Source organism: Rosa rugosa, chromosome 3, assembly GCF_958449725.1.
Source record: "Rosa rugosa chromosome 3, drRosRugo1.1, whole genome shotgun sequence".
NCBI classification, from domain to species: domain Eukaryota; kingdom Viridiplantae; phylum Streptophyta; class Magnoliopsida; order Rosales; family Rosaceae; genus Rosa; species Rosa rugosa.
The window spans coordinates 7469834-7489930 of NC_084822.1; the positions used below are offsets into that span (position 1 = coordinate 7469834).

A 20097-nucleotide genomic window follows, 5' to 3' on the forward strand; every position below is an offset into this window, starting at 1 on the left:
TAATAAAGACTCACAATCACTACTCTTTGCCTCTTAAAATAGGTAAAACACAAAATAGAAAGGGGACAAATATAAAACTCAACAAGCAGACAACAAGACCACACATAGCTAAACAATTCAATCTTTGCTAGGACCACACAGCAGTACTAGGACCCAATATTAAAAGGCAAAATCAGTTCAACAACAACTTGGCCTATATTAAAAGCATATGCACACGGTTTCAACGATCCAGCAGCTTCACAAACTATATCAAACACTCATTTTCATACTTTACACCTCACACCAACCCTCAATCTCAGCTATAAACATACATCCCCAAACTCAGAAACTCGAAAAGTTAAAAAGCCATTAACTTTTTAGAAACCCTACAAATCGACCCCAGCAAACCATAGCAAAACCCTTTAAATCCAACACCAATCATTCGAAAATGAATATTTCGACCAAAAATAGTTACATAGTCATCCACAAACCCTGTAAATTTAAAACCCCCAAATTTTTTTTTTTCAAAAACCCTAGAAACGAAGACCATCAATCCGTACACACAAATCGCAGCAGATTGGGTGCAATCGAAACTCACCATAATTAGGGAGATCATCATTCTCGCCTCCTTCATCTCGAGGAACCCAAACATCGACGTCCTTCACCACCATGTCGCCACCTCTATTTATCTGGTTCCAACTCGGATCCGTTTCCTTCACTATTTTAGCCAGATTTCACCTTCAGTTGTACCAATTTCAAATTTGAACGGGATCAAAATCAGAATTATGGATTTGGGGATTAAGGGTTTAGAGATTGCAGGATTGGGGGTTACGGGTTTGGGAGAGAGTCGAGGTTTTCAAATTTTAGGGTTTGAGGGGAATTACGGGTTCTTGCTATGTCTCAAACTACCGTAATAGAGGCCAAGGGCAAATTCGTCAGTTTACAAAATTGGCGTCTTACATGGCGCTGACCTGGCAAGTAGAAAACTGACATGTCAGCAAGCATTTGGATGAAATGGAAGGAATGGACCCGTTGGATTGAATATTTTGAGTTCAGGGACTTTTGGGATTAAATTAGAAAGGCAGGGACTGAAACGAGGACTGAATCATACTTCAGGGACTAAACAAAATTTTACCCGAATTTTTTCTTTTACATGTTTTAATTCATTTGAAGTCACCCTATGTAGTTACAATTATAAAGAGTAAGAGAATGAAACTAGGCAAAACTATACTATCATAGAGCAATTTTAAAAAGAAATATGTGAATTAAGAAAGTGGTATATACTCAAATCAATACTAGAAAACACATTGAATTGAATTTCAAATACGTAAAATCATATCCCTCTGTATCAATCTTAAGCATGCTGGGTCAGAGATGCTGGTGACGGTGGGACTAGGTGCGCCAGAGGTTTCTGGAGTGACGGAAGTGGCTGGAACGCTGGTGATGGGATCGGGTTCGCCGGCCGCGAGGAGCTCTGTACACGTTCCGGAAAATTCGGCGGCAAACCCTAATTTTGAATTAGGGTTGACCGGTGGGTTGACTGGGATTGCTCAGCATGGCCTTGGGCCGGGGCTGCATGGGACTGGGCCAGACTACTTTGCTGATGGGGCCAATATAAATGGCCTTGCTGTTGGGGTAAATTCAGAAAAACATTTTACCTTGGGTGTGAAAAAGAAGAGTTTTAAGCCTAGGTTGTCTTTCATACCTCCGGAATTTCAACTTGGTGAGTTGGTGGAGGTTCCGATTTCGTTAGGGACAGCTCCAAAGAAAAAAGGTTGTCCTGTTGGACGAAGGAATAAGCGTACTTTGAGGAATGGGAAAGATGAAGGTAACAATGATGGTGCAACTATCAGCTCCAACTCGCCAGGGAAGGAGCTGGCTATTGTTTAATTGCTTTGATTGGGGTCTTAAGCCTGTTTGAGTGTGATTAGGTTTCTATGAGTCTTCTATGACGTTTCTAGTTTCTTGCTTGTACCACAATTGCGTGACTGGCAAGTGAGGGCTAGTTGAATGATTTCTTTCCGTAGGAGGCGAAACTTTCTTATGCTTGGACAGGCTTGCTTAAATGTGAGCTTCCCATTGATTTTAATTAGTTTGCTTTAGCTTGGATAGGTTTTCCGGATTTTCTTGCCGGACTGCTTATGTAAGTTTTGTAAGCTATGGCCAATTGGCTGTTGATTTATTGAATAACAATCAACTTCTATTCAAAAAAAATCTTAAGCATTGAAGAGAGATTTAAAGACTAAATTTGAAGAGAGATTTAAAGACTAAATGCACACCAAATTAAGTTCAAATTGATCCATTTTGATTTTTTTTTTGGCGTAATAAAATTAATGTTTGATGAAAATTATACAGATTAAAGCATATTCTTCTTCGATATCACTCTTAATCATTCTTTCCTTTGTAGTTTTGCTCTATTATTTACATCACTACAGCAGGAAACATCATTTTTGACGGCTAAATTCGGTCGGAAAAGGCATTTTTTAGTCGGAAATAACCAAAAATCTCCGTCGGTGGTGGTCGGGAATATTCTCGTCATAAATACTCTATTACTGACCAGTCGTCGGAATAACAAGCATTTTCGACCGCATTTTGCCATCGGTGGTGGTCGGAAAGATTAATTTTTCCATCAAAATATTCTGTCGAAAATATTTTAATGCTGTCGAAAATACATTATGTAAACGACAACAACATGTATTTCCGACAACATATTTATGACGACTTACTTTATCAGAATAATTATTTATGACCAAAATATTTTACTATTATATATTGACCAATAGCATTTGTCAAAACTAATCATTTTTTACAATAGTATTTCCAAGGATTTGGAATAAAAAATATATTTTCAAGCATTTTTTTTGAATAAAAATAAATATTAAAAAGAAAAATAAGATTCCACAACAAAAAAGATTAAGTTACATTTTATTGAACCAAGAAATTCATCATCGAGTCTTACAAAATAGAGAAAGTCATAACAACCATAATTGTAAAAATACTAAGGAATTAAAAATAGAACATAAGCAAAGAATAGCGGAGAATAAAAATATTCGGCTCTTAATCCATATCTTCATTCTTCACTGCTTCTTACTTTTGGATAGATAAGTCTTCTACTGATTTAACATTAGCAAGGAAGTAGTACTTCTTGTAGCTATCAATTATTCTCACGGTCGATCTGCATATGAAGTTCTTGTAATATTTCCCTAATAAATAAGCAAACAGAAATAATAGGGCTCACTTCCTGCATATTATTACAGGGGCATATGGTTCCATGTCAACTAATATCATATGTAATATTGTGTTGATTTAAAAGTGCGCTGAGATCAGTTCACTTAGTTGCACAACTCACCAGATCACTGTAAGGTAAAAATTGTGCATTTTGCAGAGATTGGAGTACAAAATTATTTGAAACTTAAATGAGCAAAAGAAAAAAGAAAAATTAAAGTTGGGAGAAGTTTTCATGGTAGTGTTCTGTCATTAGAGAATAGAGACAGAAACGATAAACGATCATATGTTCTCTATCTGACTTCTACGGATTATCTACTTGATATACTATGGTTGTGCATGGATTCCACTATCATATTATGACACCGGAAAAAGCTCAGTGTCCGATCAATGATGACTCTGCGCAACTTATCCACTTTTATTTTCCATGGATTTGTTTTTAGTGGGATTTATTTTCCAATCTATGCTTAGCTAGTCTTTACTTTCCAAGCGTCAAATCATCCAGTGCACATAACCATGTATTAGGAGACAACATGTACATTAGGCCACTTTGGTTATTCTTTGTGGCGAAATGTATATCAGGATTGTCTCCCATCTTGACATGGTTGCTTCAAATTGATCATCATAATTACCAATTCGCTAAGCTGACAAAGCTTATATTGTGGCCTAACCAAATGAGACGGTGAGAAAACGAAGCCCATGTGAAAGCATAGGCAACTAGCAGGAATGTGGTTGCATATCTTAGTCTAAGAGCGATGGTTGTCTTTGGAAGATTAGGCAAATTATATTTAGGGCTCCCATTCTGAAGATGGTGGTTTGGTACCAGGGTGTTTGGCTATAGCTAGGGGGTGTTGGTGGCTCTCCATAAAGGATTGTTTGGCGGATTCGGATTCTTGAACGATTGATCATGATAACCATGGTGCCAATATGTTCGGCATATGGATTTCCATGGCCAGCTCTGATGCGCGGGATGCTAGTGGTGCAACACATATGTAGTTTTGGTTAGCATATGATTTGTGTGATATAAAATTAACATGTGTCAAACTAGTTAGTATGTATGTAATTCATCGTCAAAAGTAACATATATTTCAAGTTTTTGATTTATTATATGTCTTGGTCGTACTTTATGATTTACTTCGAGCTTTGGAAGTTTGAGAACCAATTTTAATACAATATGATAGATTAAACGGTGTCATGTGTATTTTTTTTTTTCCTTCTGTTTGTTATTATTAAAAAAAAAAAGTAAAAAAAAAAAGAGGTACTTTTATTTTTTTAGCAAGAGAGAAACTTAGAAGTTCATGAATCTGTCACTCTCTTTTAGCCAACAAATGTCACATCAGCCTATCCATTTCATGTTGTTGTTATGGGTATACAAAGCTTTTCCCTCACTTTCTCTCTGTCTATCAATTAAGGTCATTGAAAAAATGATTATACTATAGAAAGAGAGCACATGCAGAGCTTGTCTGCACTATGAACCAGAGGACTCGCTTGATAAAGTTAAGAGTCTATTTCAAGACAGCATCTAAAGCTTAAGACCATTTTAACTTAATTAATTGGCAGGTGATTTTGATGTTAAGACTAATGATGGGACGGAATTTCCATGAAGCCCTCTTAATGAGCATGTGTTTTTTTATTTACTTTTTGAAAAGCTTAATGAGCATGTTATATCCATGGGGAGTTGAGAAGATAATATGAACGTTTCTTTAACTTTAACATGTGAAATGATGTTCCCACAAATTGTGCTGTTTCAATCTCTTACCTTTTTTTTTTTTTTTTGGATTCTGAACGACAGTGTAGCTCTCCACCTTATTTTTAATGTCAGTGCGATTTGAACTCATGACCTTACTTTTGATGTCAGTGAGTCTTAAAATGCACGTAGTTTTATCTTTTATTATATTTTGATGTTAGTGAGATTTGAATTTATAATCTGATTTATATTACAGTTTACCGATACGTCTACAATATGAAAAATTCTTTTTTTTTTTTTTTCATTTCCTTTTAATGCGGTAAAGCGCTATGTGCAAGTATATCCAATTGATTGATGTAGGACGAGAATGGGCCTGGTTTAGTAGGAAAATTAGAAAAATAAAGAAGCGGCGTGGAATTAAGAAGAGTGATTGGAAAATAGGTAATTCACGCATAATGAGGTTACTAGCCGCTGCAATATCCAAGAAAATTTGGTTTTGGACTTTTCAGGTTTCTCGTGTGAAAAGTAAGGTTTTGATTTTGAATCAGATTTGACTAACTTTTTGCCAGAATGTCCGTTTGAGACGCATAATACGTTTCCAGAATGGGAACGACGAGATCTTCAAGACTCACTCATTTTAGTGAGCCCTATCAGATTTAGGCCAAAATATATCGTCTTAATTATCCGATTCGTGATTTAATATTTTTAGGCTAGTTTTACATTCTTTTTATTTTAGGTTTTCTAGTTTATTTTGGATTTATTTTGTTTTAATCCGTGGGCTTTAGGGTTTCATTGTTAGTCGCCCTAGGGTTTCTTTTCCCATATATAAGCAACCTTAAACGGCTGCAGAACCTATCTTTCATCTTATTATCAATAAAATAGAGAATTTTCTCTTTTGTCTCTGGTGGACTCAAGAATCATTTGTTTAGGTTTATCGCTTGTAAACCTAGTTTATCATTCCGACTGCGTCATTGATCCTCACCGCCATGAGTTGATTCTGCATTGGTTCCATTACTTGGCATCAATATCGTGCTTAACTATATGTGATGTATATTGATCATTTGGCTAGTACTCGATTAGAAAGTGCCAAGGTATATCTACATAATCTTGAAGATAAAAAAATGATGAGCCGGAAAAATATATTTGGGAGTTGCCATGATGGATTATGGATTGTGTTCCTTAAGTTTGATTAGCCAAAACTCCTAAATGTTACTTTTATTTAATTTTTTTGAAAAGTGAATTCATTGAAACTTTTAACGATTACAATCGTTTAGAATGGCATCCCGGAAAATCATGGGAGCAAACACAGGCCACAAACGGCCTGAAGCTAGAGCTAAGCTAGAACAAACCAGAAGATGTACTACACCATCAAGTTGTTCATGTACAATAAAATACTGCTCTGAATCACTTATAAAGAAACTAACAAAAACTGAAGGTAAACTACCAGCCTCCTCAAGATAATTACCAACAATGAGACCATTGCCATGACCTTGAGATTTGGGAACCAAACCATCAGAATCTGCAATTTGGGCATGCAAGAAAATGGCAGACCAAACACCTCTAGACTCGTCACCGCCTGCAACACACTGCTCGCCAAGGCACACAATTGTGGTACTCACAGTGTGGTCACGGCTGTCACGCTGTGATTCTTCATAGAATGTAAAAGTGATCAATCGACCCAAATTTAAGAACAGCACGCCCAAAATATTGAATACTGTTAAATTGAACAAAGTATCTAGCATAACACCTCCTGGGTCCCAAATCCTTGGGGAAAGTAACCCCATATGGGTTCTACCATGGGTCGAAAGGAATCCCAGCCAAAAGCTCCAGCGTTCTGATCTGGACACCCAAATATTGGGCACCCAGACGTGATTAATCGCCATCACCACCTCCGACGTCGACCAAACAGCAGCCAGCAGCAATGTTGCTACCGTCAGACGCTTCGCTGCCATCAAAAGTCGCGTCTCCAGCAGGAGCATCACATGCAGTCGCTCGCACACGACCTACCACCAGATTCACTACCCCTTCACCCAGATCTGATCCACACCGGCCTCCCTACAATCAGCCGTGGCTTTATGAGACACCAAACAATCTCGCCGCTCGCGCTCTTGGGCTCGACGCTGTAAGCCAACCCCAACGATTAGCACCGTACGCCAACCCCAAAGATCTCGGTGTATCGGCACCGCTGTTTGCCTTCGACGGCGCTGCTAAAAACGCTGCTAGGGAGAAAACCCTAGCAGAGCGTTTTTCTCTCTCTCTTGTTAAAAGTCTGTTTGCTCAGTCATGTTACTTTTATTTAATGAGGTTAATTGTAGTGAAGAATTATAGTTATTTAATTTATTGAGCACTCCTATATATTATTGTCCAAGTTTTTGGTATCACATTCATCCATGTGAGTTTGTGACTATAATAATTGTGCAATGTTTCTAAGAAAAAAGAAAATGAACAATTAACACATTTACTTCCTAAACATGCTCTTACTTTCTTTGGTACTATTGTGCTGATGGACGTAGACACATGTTGGCTAATAATAGTCGTTAATGATAATATTAGATCACTAGTGATTTGTGAATCAAATTAAATTGTCTCATAAGTATAAACTTTATACATAATGTACAAAGTATGTATACATCGGCCTTAAATTAGTCGTGTTCTCGCATTTCTAATTTATTATTTGAACTCTTATTGTTCTCTCCAAATTTAATCAATGTTGTTAAATCTCTAGGTTTTCCGTCAAGTATTATGTAAATTGAAAATGTGGTTCTAGTGAACACCCTTGTATGATGATGATTCACTAATATGACATGTAAAATTATATCGTAATTGAAATGATTTGAAGCTTTAGATCAATACTCTTAACTCTTTGTCAACAATTGAAAATACTGAAAATTAAAATATCGAATTTAATAAAAAATATTACATATAAGAAAAATTTAGTCCGTAACATCTGCAGGCTCACAGCCCTACTATACTAAACAACATCTGAAACGTATTCCACTCTCATCTTGTTTGTCCATGTTGATTCCTTTCGCTTCAAGGTTGCCACCTGATCATAGATTTAAAATGTCATAAATTCAACGTGTTTGAGTGGAACTTTTTCTAGTGTTCTGCCAAAAGTCAGTATGGTCGGTCATAATGTAAAGGTTAATAATTAAAGATTATTCTTGGATTTCAAAGGTTAAAACTCCTTTATTTTTTTTTTGACGATTAAAACTCCTTTATTTGGTATAAAGGAAATGAACCACTTCCACTAAGCTCAAGACTTTTGCTACCAACTTATTTTGCATGCATTAATAAAATTCTACAACATTTTTGAACATAAATCACGGAATAAGATAATCCTACATTTCTGTTATGAAAGTTCTAGTGATTATAACTTCAAGAATTCATCCATTAAAAGAAAAAAAAAGGTCTTTTAGGGATAAGCAGCTACTTTAAAGATGTTGCATCTCCTTTTAGCAAGGATCATTATCATCACGATCGAGATGAGACATATTCTACCTCATCTCCTTTTGATGTGCCTGAGGTGTATCCAATGAATTGAATCTCTATTGGTTTCGTTAGCATCATCCACATCAAGCTTTATGATAAGCATTCATGGAGGTTTGGTTAGTACTGAAAGGATCCCAATATCTGGTTTTTTTTTTTTTTTTTTTTGATCTGGTTAATCATGGAATGGTTTTGTTAGGACTTTATGAGCCACGGACATATCTACATCTAACTTTTTGAGGCGCCTTTGTGGACATGACATGACCAAGAAGAGTAGTACCATACTCTTGAGTCACTAATGATTTCAGAATCAAAGTGGTCTCAACTCTCAACTAACCTGGGTACATTTAACATATTACCAAAAATTCTTGCGTATGTCAAACGTACCAGACACGTGGAGTAAAGTAATTTGAGCGCTTAATTTTAGATATTAGAGTAAAGTAATTGATTCTGTAGCATGAAATAACCTACAATAAAAAAATAAAGCTTCCAAGAAATTGTTTACGTATCAGAGTGATACATTATGTCAAACTTGTTACACTATTAATAGAATTAGGAAAGACAAATGTCTTGTATTTATTGAATACTGCCAAGCTCTTATAGTAATAATGAGTTTTCAGTCATATACTAGAGGATGGTAGTATCCCCTTGTTAATAATGTAGTGCGTTGAATAAGATGAGTCAGATTATTGTGACTAATTTCTAAAAGTTAGTGACTATGAAACGTAACGATTTAGTGGACAAACATCTTGGATAATTTGACATTTTTTTTTTTTCCACAAAGCTAACAAATCAAACCAAATTACAAAACCTGCCCCTGCAACGTCCTAATCCAACTTACACTTTAAAAAAAAAAAAAAAAAAAAAATCTACCCAAAAATATCCAAAAACTGATTACATTATATTCAAGCTAGTTTAGGACCACCAAAGCCGTTGACTTTTTCCCCGTCGGTGGACCAAAATTTTTACCGTCTCCTTTCCGGGGTCCAATGCGGCAAAGAAGGGCTAAAATGCTTGGAAACCACCCTGGAGTCCAGTAACTCCATTATCGGGGTAAAATTCACACACCGCGGCACCTTATACTGGTTAATCGACGCGCCTCTCGAGATCGCGTAGTCCATCAACTCCTCGAACGTGCCGCTCTTCACCACACGTATCTCCAACGGCCCGATCGAGTTGTCCGCCACCCGGCACTGCCGGTAAACCGAGTTGAGCGATTCCTCCATGGCCAAGCAGCACTGACTCAGCGATTCCGAGTTGGGCGACTCGGCCGAGTCCTTGACTAGAAGCTCCCAGTAGATGACGTAGTGGCCCGGGATGGTCTTGGTGTCGGCGAAGCTGGTGTACTCCACCACGCTGGCGTTGAGCTTCTCAAGGACGAGCTTGGTGGCGTTGTCGACGGCGAGCTGGAGCTCCGCCTCGTCGGTCTTGTCGGAGTCAATGCTGAGCAGGACGTTCTTCCGCCGCACGAAGTGGAACTGCGGCGCCGAGTTGTGGAACCCGGTGACCCGGAGAATGTCGCCGACGCGATAGCGGTAGAGTCCGGCGTAAGTGGTAATAACGAGCTCGTATTCTTTTCCGACCACCACGTCGACCATGTCAACGAGTCGGGTCGGGTCAAGACTCACTGAGTTGGGCTCGTAGGGGAGGAACTCGAAGTAAGCCATGTTTGGCATAATTGTGTATGAAACTTCTGAAGGTCTGCACATCGGGTTCAGGTTGAGTCCGAAGTAACACTCGGACGAAGCGTACATGGTGCAGGCCATGGGTAAGCCGCCGCTGTAGTAATCCAAAGTCGGAATATACTGGGCCATAGCTCCGGTGACGATGACGTCGAGATATTTTGTACTGGGCCAAATTCGGGTTATGATTCCCTGCCAATTCTCCTCCCCGCATTGTTCGGCAACGAACTCCGCAAGTTCAGGCTCGGGTTTCAGTTTCCGCTCCATGCATCCCCTCAACTCCGGGTCGGTAATTTTGGGGTTGAGTGTTCCGGTGCGGATGTCGGCGGCGAGTTGCTGCCAGTTGAGCTGGAGGAAGTGGATGGCGCGGAGGAGACCGGAGGCGAAAACGGCGCCCAGGCGGAGGACTTGGTGGCGCTCGAGGAGGCCACACAGCATTTGAGTGTACATGGATTGAAACGAGTCGGGGCAGAGGATGGCCTCGTTGGGGCTGGTGTAGACATTGTAGGGATCGTACGGGCGAGTCTTGAAATGCTCGCTTTTGTAGTAGCTGGTCAAAACGGGTCGGGCCAAGAGTCCGCCCGGAGTCTTTGATTCGGACTTGACGAACAGAAAGTATAATCCCTTTCCTTGGTCCAAACCAGGCACACAACTGTGACCAATTAAAAAATAAAAAATCATTTCAGTTTCCAGAAATTAGAAAATTATTGAAATTTAAAGAAATTATTATTTTTACTGCATGGGTTACTTAAAACTTACAGGTTCATGACTGGCATGAGAAGGTTGTAGAGTGATTGACGACGATCCCACTCCTCCTGAATCGTTGGCATCAGCTTCCTCTCACCCGCTGAAGTACCAGAGCTGTAACCAAAATTTCCATTAGATATTTTTTTATCTTTTTATTTTTTTATTAAATAAACAATTTATATACAACGACTATTCACTGTAATCAGTTTTTTTTTTTTTTTTTTTTGGCGAAGGATTCACTGTAATCAGTTTGAAATAACGATCTTTCGCGTATAAAAGGTTCGATACTGTATTTTAGTTTTTTTTTTATTTTAATTATTCAATTTTGTCAAAATGAAGATCTGATGAACTGAGCTATAATTTTACCTGGTGAGAAACTCAGAGATGGGATGAGCCGAGAGGATAGGGGAGCGATCTCCATTGGCGATCCTTTGGATTTCCGGCTGGAGATTCTCGTAAGTGATGACTGGAAGATTGGATTTAAAGGATTTACGGTCAGTGGCGCCACCGAGCTTGTAGCGTCGGAGGTATTCGGTCTCGGCGTTTCGGCTGAGAATCTCGGCGAGCACCGTCTCCTGGACGGCGTCGGCGTTTCGGGTGGTTTGTTCGATGAATTGCAAGGCCTTGGCGTCTTTCTCACAGGCCGGTGGCCCGAGGGGAGAAGGAAGGGACGAGTCAACTGCCATTGAAGGAGATTGTGATTGCGTGTTTGGTACAAACAGCGACGAAATGAAAGGCGAGCCAAGAAGAAGAAGAGAGATGGGGGAGTTAAGTGTGTTGTGTTTTGTGTTGGGATTTAGGTTGAGTGAGATTGTGTGGGCTGGGAAGAGGGCTATATATAGGAGGGGGGGAAGGCGGGAAGTGGGTGAGGGCCCACAGGAGGGACAAAATTGAAAGAAATCGAAATAGGGATTGGGATCGGGGGAGGAAAAAAAGATGACGAAGGCGGAGGGAAGTTATTGAGAGTCGTGGAAAGTGAAAAAGAGAGGGGGTCGGGGAGAAGAGGGACAAGGTGGGGGCCCGCACACGTAGACATGGCCGGAGAAGAGGCCGGCATGTGGGGTTAGGTGACCGCCATGTCAGCGGCGAGGGGTAGAGAGGTCGAAGTGGCAAACTACGCGTCGCCCAACCACGCGGCTTGTTAATAGGGTTAAAATGTTGGAGATGGACTACGATGGGGGTGGCGGCACACCAGGCAGTTTCCATTTCCACGTGAGTCATCAAACTAAAAACCAAATTTTTTTCATTTTTTTTCCGTATTTTTTATTTTTGTTATTTTGTTTTCTATTAATTTTGTTCATTAGCTTATCTTTACAAGTACAGAAAAACATAAATACTGATGGGTTTGTATTTCAGTGGGATGGATAATGAGGCCAAAATTAGGTTTGAGGAATAAGAATAAAATTGCATGTGACGTATAGTTTATACTCTTCTTACATGTTTGTCATATTATCCAAAGAGTTAGCTACTGGTGCAAGTGTGACGCCATGTGAACTGATGAGTGAGTTCTTTTGAACATTATCTTTTTGTCCAACTTCATTCACAAGAGGTGGTACGTTCCTATCTCATTTTATCTACATGGTGCATGTGTTTGTCGTTTAATTATAATGAGTGAGTTTAGAAAATTCTACCGTGTATTAGGTGTACTGATTCTTATAAGACATTATTATATTGCGGTCTAACAAGAATTAGAAACGCTAATTACGTATACTATTTCTTTGAAATGAGATAACCTAAATAAAAGGACCCACTGGTTACTTTTTTAATTTTTTCAAATTATAATTAAACGATTCAAAATTTTAATAGTAGGTTGTATTCTAAGTCTAGTTAGACGATAGAGAAATCATGATACGTTCTATCGTAGTTGAACGATATATTCATAAAGTAACATGATTTTCTAAGTTTAGGTGGTCTACATCTTTATCTCCTTGAATTGCTCAAGTCATGAGGTTCCCCCATGGCCATGTCCTATAGAACCCCAGCTAGCTCTTAATTTTAAATCGTGGTTAGCAAGGGAAAAAACAATAATCATGATAATATGCTATAGATAGTTTATTGTTGCATGAAGTATTAAAGATTAATACCCTGCGTAAATGGGTTGCTTGGCACATTAAACAAACTATGATTAACGAATACTGTTAATTAGTAACCGTCACCATCATAAAATTATATATTGCCACACTCTAACACTGAGAATCTATTATCGTTTTTCATTTCGCCTCTGTCGTATAAATAGCAAGAATCTCTCATATTAAAACACCTCTTAAACTGACATTTCATCATCCACATCGAATTTTATTTTCCCTTCATGACCTCTCAGATTCCTAACGTATACAATTCATATATGCACACACAACACATTTCTTTTCAATATTTCTCGATCATTAAGAGTCGTAGCAAACACCCCATTAATAATGCTTCACGGAATAGCTAGATCGATCAAAGTCTTTTGAGGAATGAAGAAACTCCAAATTTTTGCCATCCAAATATCTAATTTTCGTAGACTTTTAATCCAGGTTCATATAAAACATCTGTATCGTGTACCAGAAGGTATGACAGCACCATTTCTTGCGGCGGGCCGGTTTCGACGAGTTTTTTTCATAGGTTGGCCGGTGTCAAAATTTGGAGGCATAATATGCAGTGCATGGACTTCTTGTATATCATCCTCATCATGATGTAGTATACTGGTTAGGTTTTTTCAACAGTCAAATATTTTTGTGGAAGAATTTGGATTCGAAGGGATAAGAGGTAGAGCAGCAATTGAATACTCCCCCATTTCTGAGTATAGTTTGTGGCTTTGTGGGTAGGGTTAGGTTTTCATGGAAAAGTTAGCTTTGAAGACCTTGACCTCTCAACAACTATGCTGCCCAACAAGCTTTTGATAAAGAAAGGGGCATGGAAAGGAGCTTTTCTTTTCAATTTTTTTGTCTACTCATAAATGATATATATAGATATGGACCATTGAATCTATCCATATATATATAGAGGTCATGAGGCTAAGTTAAGCTTACATCACAATTTGATTCGAAGTTTATGTGACTACATATCCTATATGGCTATATATGAATAGTTTCTTGTTCTTAATTGATCAAACACAAGGGTGGCCTAGCTATCTTTTGTGTTTCACAAAATAGAAATGATATGGATATATGTCTAGCTAAAAATATATAGAGCTCATCTAAGACGCATGTATCATGGGCATCCACATGCATGCACGTGTGTATATATATATATATATATATATATATATATATATATATATATATATATAATGTCGTTAACATGAGTACATCTATCAAGATATTAATATATTATAAACTAACTACTTGTGTATTTATATCGTTAAACAATATATATTTTGTAAAATAGACTAATTGTATTAAACAATTTGACATATTATACGTCTATCAAAAACTCATAATACTATTAATTTGAAACGATGATTAGAGTGCTATTAATTTGAAGCGATGGCTCGTTAGATGAATTTTGAAATCGATTAGAATTGAAACGATGAAACATTACCCCTTAGAGTGTATTTGTCAATGTGTCGAGCAACATAACTCCTGCTTTTGTGAGAGACCGTATATTTAGCGGCTTGGTTGGAGAGATTAGTTTATATGTAGGACTTAACGTACTGGATGATATAATTAAGAAAGTCCTACGTTGAAGTCTTGAAAGAATAACAATTGGATAGGAAATTAAGTTCTTGGTTTCTATATTCTACAGAAGAAAAGTATTGTTTAGCGCACAAGTTGGAAGACAAGCTGCAGCCTATGTAGAATAACAAAGATTAAGAAGCTATTGATCGAGTTTCTTCTAGCTAGTTAACTTGTTTTCTGGGGCTGAGCTGGTGTTCAATTACTTAATAATTACAGAGTTTTTAGGTGTTTCTCAATAGGAAGCTTGCATATGCTTCTCATCCTTGTTTTGCTAGCAGCTAATTAAACTTGTAGACAAAGTCATAAACTCCATTTGGGTGGACATTAATTCCTATTTTTTTGGTATAGACTCTAGACTATAGAGATAGAAAAATCAAGAACATGTTCTGTTAACAGTTCATTTATGTCATAATGCAATAAAGATATATACTTGTTAGCAATAACAAGAAATGGTACATTTAGCTCGGATTACTAAGCCTTAGTAATGTTTCTAATGTCCATTTAGTCTCCAACTCTCTTGTTCTTCTCGGCCGAATGAATCGGAGGAAAATATATCGATCTACGAGAGTGTAAGTATATTGGCCCATTGCCATTCAACAAATGATTTCCCATTACGACAAGGAAACCGGAGCTTCAAGAAAAGAGAAAGATTACAAGATCGGATCTTGAAGAAAAGATCAAGCCAAATCGAGTCACTGATCTTGAGTTTAATGTGTATTCATTCCATATCAGTTGGTATAAATTGATATGCATATCGGTTGTATTGAGTCAATAATCTCTTTGCATTAAAGTGGTTTTTTAACATGCATATCAATTTGAGATCTTGTTTAGGAAAATGTCGATTGCATATTCAAAAACTGTTTTAAACCTTTCCATGTTTATCTTAATTAATTATTAAGAAAAGATTTGATTGAGGGGGAGTTCTTCTCCCTTATAAAAAGGTTTCAAAACTAAAGTTTGAGTGGGATTTTTTGACGGCATAAATTGTTTTCTATTGAACTACTTGGTTTGTTCAAATCGTTTTCTAAAAACCCTCTTTACTTGTTTCATGTGTGATATTGCATAATCATTCATACTCACTCTCAAGATCAGTGATTCATTTGAGAGAAAGGAAGGTTGAAGATTAATTGCTTAGAATGTTGAATTAAGAGTTAGAACGGTTGTAAATCAAGTTAGCATTGGTTGCTAAGAGAAAGTGTTTGTTATGAACAACACTACTTGTGTTCTGTAAACTCTTGTGTTTAATATTGGATTGTTTTTCGTGTTGGCTACGTTAAAAGCCACGCAGTGAAGTTTTCTCAGTGGAGAGGTTTACACTGCGTTAGCAAATCTTCGTGTCGTGTATCGTACTTTCTTTAGTTAATTTCATTGAGATAAAATATTTTATCAATACCTGTTCCATCTAGTATTTACAGAGAGGACTCGATCCGGTCAAAATAAGTGAAATTCGATCGGAGCTGTAAGTAGCAGCAACCTGAAATGATCTCTTTAGTCTAGCTAGCGCGCAGAATTGTTGACAGAGATGACTATTGGAAAAACATTATTATTGGACATTTGAAACTAAACTGGTCAAAATTGAAACTAATTAAACTGGTCAACATTATTAGCCTTTTTTTTTTTGTGTGTGGAATAATTAAGAGAACAACATAGGAATGTTTCAAACTAGTTGTAATCAACTTCTTTAATAGTCAATTTGGTCGGTTATTAGAATAATGATCAAATGCATCAATAATGATTAGACTCAAAGTAATACAAAGATTGAAAATCAATCATATAATCCCAGTTGCAACAATTATATTCAACCGACTTTTTGCCCGTACAGACTACATATTTATTGGCATACGGAACACAGCAGGCTTCCTATCTTGCTAGCTGGCTGTTACAAATCTGTCTTTGTACTACTCCGGGTTTCAACTTGATCTTTAAGTCTGTCTAAGATTCGTTAAGTGTCATTTAAACTAAAAATTAGTTGCCTAAATTTTCATATCTGAAAAACGTAATATCCATTTTCAAAGGAAAATGAATAATCATTTGCATGTGTTACCTTGACCATCGCTTGTAGAAGTTGCGACTGGCAGGAGATATCGAAAAAAACTCTAATGTACAAAATTGTATAGAAGACCTTTTCATTGCGTGTGTTTGTGGTGTACATGAAACTCATTCACACTAGTGACATAAGCATCTCTAGCTAGCTAATCTAGAAGTGTCAGTGATTCAGTGTCACTCTATAATTGCGGCAAAATCTTTTGTTTCTTCATCAGTTTTCAGGCGAAATTGCAATATTTAAGTTTACTTAACAACATCAGATGCACTGAGACATTCATACTCACAATAAAATGATAAATCAATATTTATCACGGATGTGTTAGAGCAGTCGGTAAAGTAAAAGTAAAATTCGTCTTATCTGATAATCTCTATGTATCGAGATATTCAAATCCATTGACTAATTCAAAGTTACCGTCCTTAGTATATCATTGTATTTTTTTTTTTTTTGGCACATTAGTATATGATTGAATTTAGTTTAAAGTGGTGCACAATATATGGACCCCAAATTAGGTTGAATAGAGAATGCGCAGGAGTTGTTTTGTTAGTCGCAAAGTGGAACAAACGTGCAAGGAAGGGCGAGGGAAGGTGAAAACCAGCAATTAGTATTTAGAGTTGGAGACTTTTTTTGTTGCCCTTCAAGTTTTGACTCCAAAGTCAAAAGTCCTCCGCGTAATAAAATACTTCTGCACGTGAAAGTTTTTTAAGGGGGAGCGCAGTGGGCACTTTGGAGCGTCAAGGGGTAGGATGTTTCCTCAGTCGCCGAGTTCACGTGGTGCTCTCCAACATGCGCACACCGGTTTCCTAACCAGTCTCCAGTCTCCAGTCTCCAGTCTCCAGTCTCCAGTCCTCCTCAGTCAAACACTGTAATTTCCTTCACTACTTCACCCCAAAGGAGGAGGGATCTGTAATCTGTTACATGATTATCACGTTTTAATCGAGTCATATTTTTAGGAAGATTTGGTAGTTTTCCATTTAGTTGGGTTTTTAATTAAGAATAGTATTTGGTCTTTAAATAGATGGTTATACAAGTAACGTACACAACTGATTTGGTTGAGGTTTTACGAATAAACGGAACGGTTGTGATAATCAAGCTGCTATATATGGAGTCACAGCAGTCACAAAACGAATTGGGAAGGAAAGATAAGGGGCTGGTGGATAGAAATTAAAATGGAACAAGAAGATTGTTAATGATCCTTTATGTCGCTTAGCTTGATATAGGGTAGGTAAGAAAATCAATAAGGACTTGGCTAACTTAGATAAGGGATGCCTTTGTTCTGTAGATATATAGGCTTTAGCCACCTTTCAATGAAAGATCTGTTCTACTTAACTAGGTTAGTTTTTGGGACTTTAGAGTTGGGTTAATTAGGCCCTTCATATAATACACGGTTCCCTATTTTGATGGTGATGAAAAATTAACGTCGTATCTTACTAATAGGATTTGGCTTGCGAGTTTTACGATTACTAAGGGCATCTCCAACAAAATATTTATTTAAAAAAAAAATTTAAAATTTAACTAAATTTAGGCTAAGTTTGATCCTCAGTAGACTAGCTAAATTTAACTTTAGCTAAAAAACCTAACTATATTTAGCTAGAGAGGAGAGAGAATTTAACTTGGGATTTAGATATATATTACTTGGGATTTAGATATATATTCTGCTGGAGCATAACTAAAAAAGTAACTAGTTATATTACAGTTTTAGCTACTTTTAGCTATGCAAAGAGTTATTACTATTGGAAATACTCTAATAGATTATGTATGTTATAATGCTGGAAATTCTTAATAAATCGTGTCTATGTTGTTGCCCTCCTAGTGCCATATTTTCCTCCGTTCAATATTTCAAGTCCAAAAGCATGCGTCTCGGTTAAACATTTTGCATTGGGTAATAGGCCCAAGTAAACCAATAGGCATTAGGTATCTGCATTTGAAAACAATTCGACGTCGTTTCTCACCACTCAGACTAGTGGACTACCACTACATAATGGTGAAAAAATAGGGGCAAAGGAAAAACAACAACAACAACGAAGAAGATTGTTTCAACAATAGCGGTAACACAGTCTACATGAACATTATGTGCGAGTGAAAATTCTTGAGAAGAACCTTTCGGATATCATTTACATGCGTGTGTATGAGATGAACATCGATCGAGTAATTATTTTGTAGTCCGGGACTGTCATATAGTGGTTCGAGCTAATAATATCACTAAAATTTTGTGGGTATCTTGCAAGAGTGAAATAAAAGTTGAATTAATAGACTAATAAAAAATAAGTACAAATTATATGAGCAAATAATATCAACCGGAATCACCATGTACACCGTGATCCAGGACCATAATATAACTTTCCCACATCGACCTTCTCATGACCGCAATTGTTGGAGCAGCTGACACACCTTACCATAACGGATTGGAGAATTCTTCTATGCACCAACGGTGAGAGTGAACCAACATATCCAACATATTTCAGCAATTGATATTTATAGGCAACATTTTTTGTTAACAAAAAAAGAAAATATATACTTGATATTATCTAGCAGTTCATTTCTGTTAGTATAAGTGCAGGTCGGTGCACCGAATACTCTCTCTACCATAATAGACTCTTTTTATTTGGCATTAAGTTTCTGTCGAGACTAAGAATGAGATTTCTCCTGAACATTGGATTGATTGTGGAAAAGAAAGTTGAGTTATCCTGTTTACGACTATTTTATTTACTCTGTGGACACTTCCTGTTGTTCAGTTTTAGCTTAAAAACACCCTCTTCTGGTTTGCTTTTTACTCCTTTGGGTCTACCGGCCTGCTTTCTTATTTGCATAGAAATAGTAAGTCTCCCACCTTCTTGAGGGATAGCAAGAGCCAAGAGCAACTCATCATCCATCTGCAGTATTGGCACCGGCAGTGCCAACATTTTATTTATAGGACGGATCAATGTGCCAACATTTTACTTATAGAACGGACCAATGTCACCTCAGTTCGTCATTTATGACCGCTGAGAGAAGGTAGCAGTGCCTCCTCCTCCACCTCATGTAGGACCTCAACCAACTTTGGCATAAATAGCGCTTTTGTCCGTTGACACCTGGAATAGTACTGAAACAGGTGTGTTCTTAGTAACCCCTTGGGTCAGTTACCCCTGTAGTGCAATATCAATGACCCTGTGGGTCAGGCAATTGTGCAATTAGGCAGTTACCTTGTAAGTCTTATTATCACACCTTATGGGCATAGGCTCATCAATCGTACGTATCTCATAGGTGCAAGTTCTACGATGTTTAAGCTCATCGACACTTTGCTAGGCTCTCTCTAACCTTTTGGGTCCGACTTATGTAGACGTCTCTTGGGTGTAGGCTAGGCTCTAGAACCTTTTGGGTCCAACTCATGGAGACATCTCTTGGGTGTAGGCTCTAGGCCTTCCATAGTCGACTGTTTGTTGAATTCATGACACCTCTAGTTTATATTGAGAGCATGTCACTTGTAAATGCATGAGATCAGTTCGGCCATAGGGTAATTCCCCCCAATCAACAAATGCATACCAAAATCAGGAAAATTTATACCGTAAATGAAGATATTACTGTTAATAATCTTGAATAGGAGAA

At 37.6% G+C, this 20097-nt stretch overlaps 2 protein-coding genes across 2 annotated transcripts in view; both read right to left on the reverse strand.

The window, feature by feature from the left end:
* Window positions 1–20097, reverse strand: part of LOC133738496 (uncharacterized) — an 80847-nt gene that overhangs the window by 17738 nt on the left and 43012 nt on the right. The window lies entirely within an intron of this gene.
* On the reverse strand, window positions 9067–11610 carry LOC133736844 (probable indole-3-acetic acid-amido synthetase GH3.1). Its single transcript, XM_062164439.1, has 3 exons — window positions 11176–11610; window positions 10822–10923; window positions 9067–10714 (listed from the first exon to the last, which is right to left on the reverse strand). The coding sequence occupies exons 1-3, from the start codon at window positions 11493–11495 to the stop codon at window positions 9346–9348; spliced, it is 1791 nt and encodes a 596-aa protein (XP_062020423.1). The 5' UTR covers window positions 11496–11610; the 3' UTR covers window positions 9067–9345.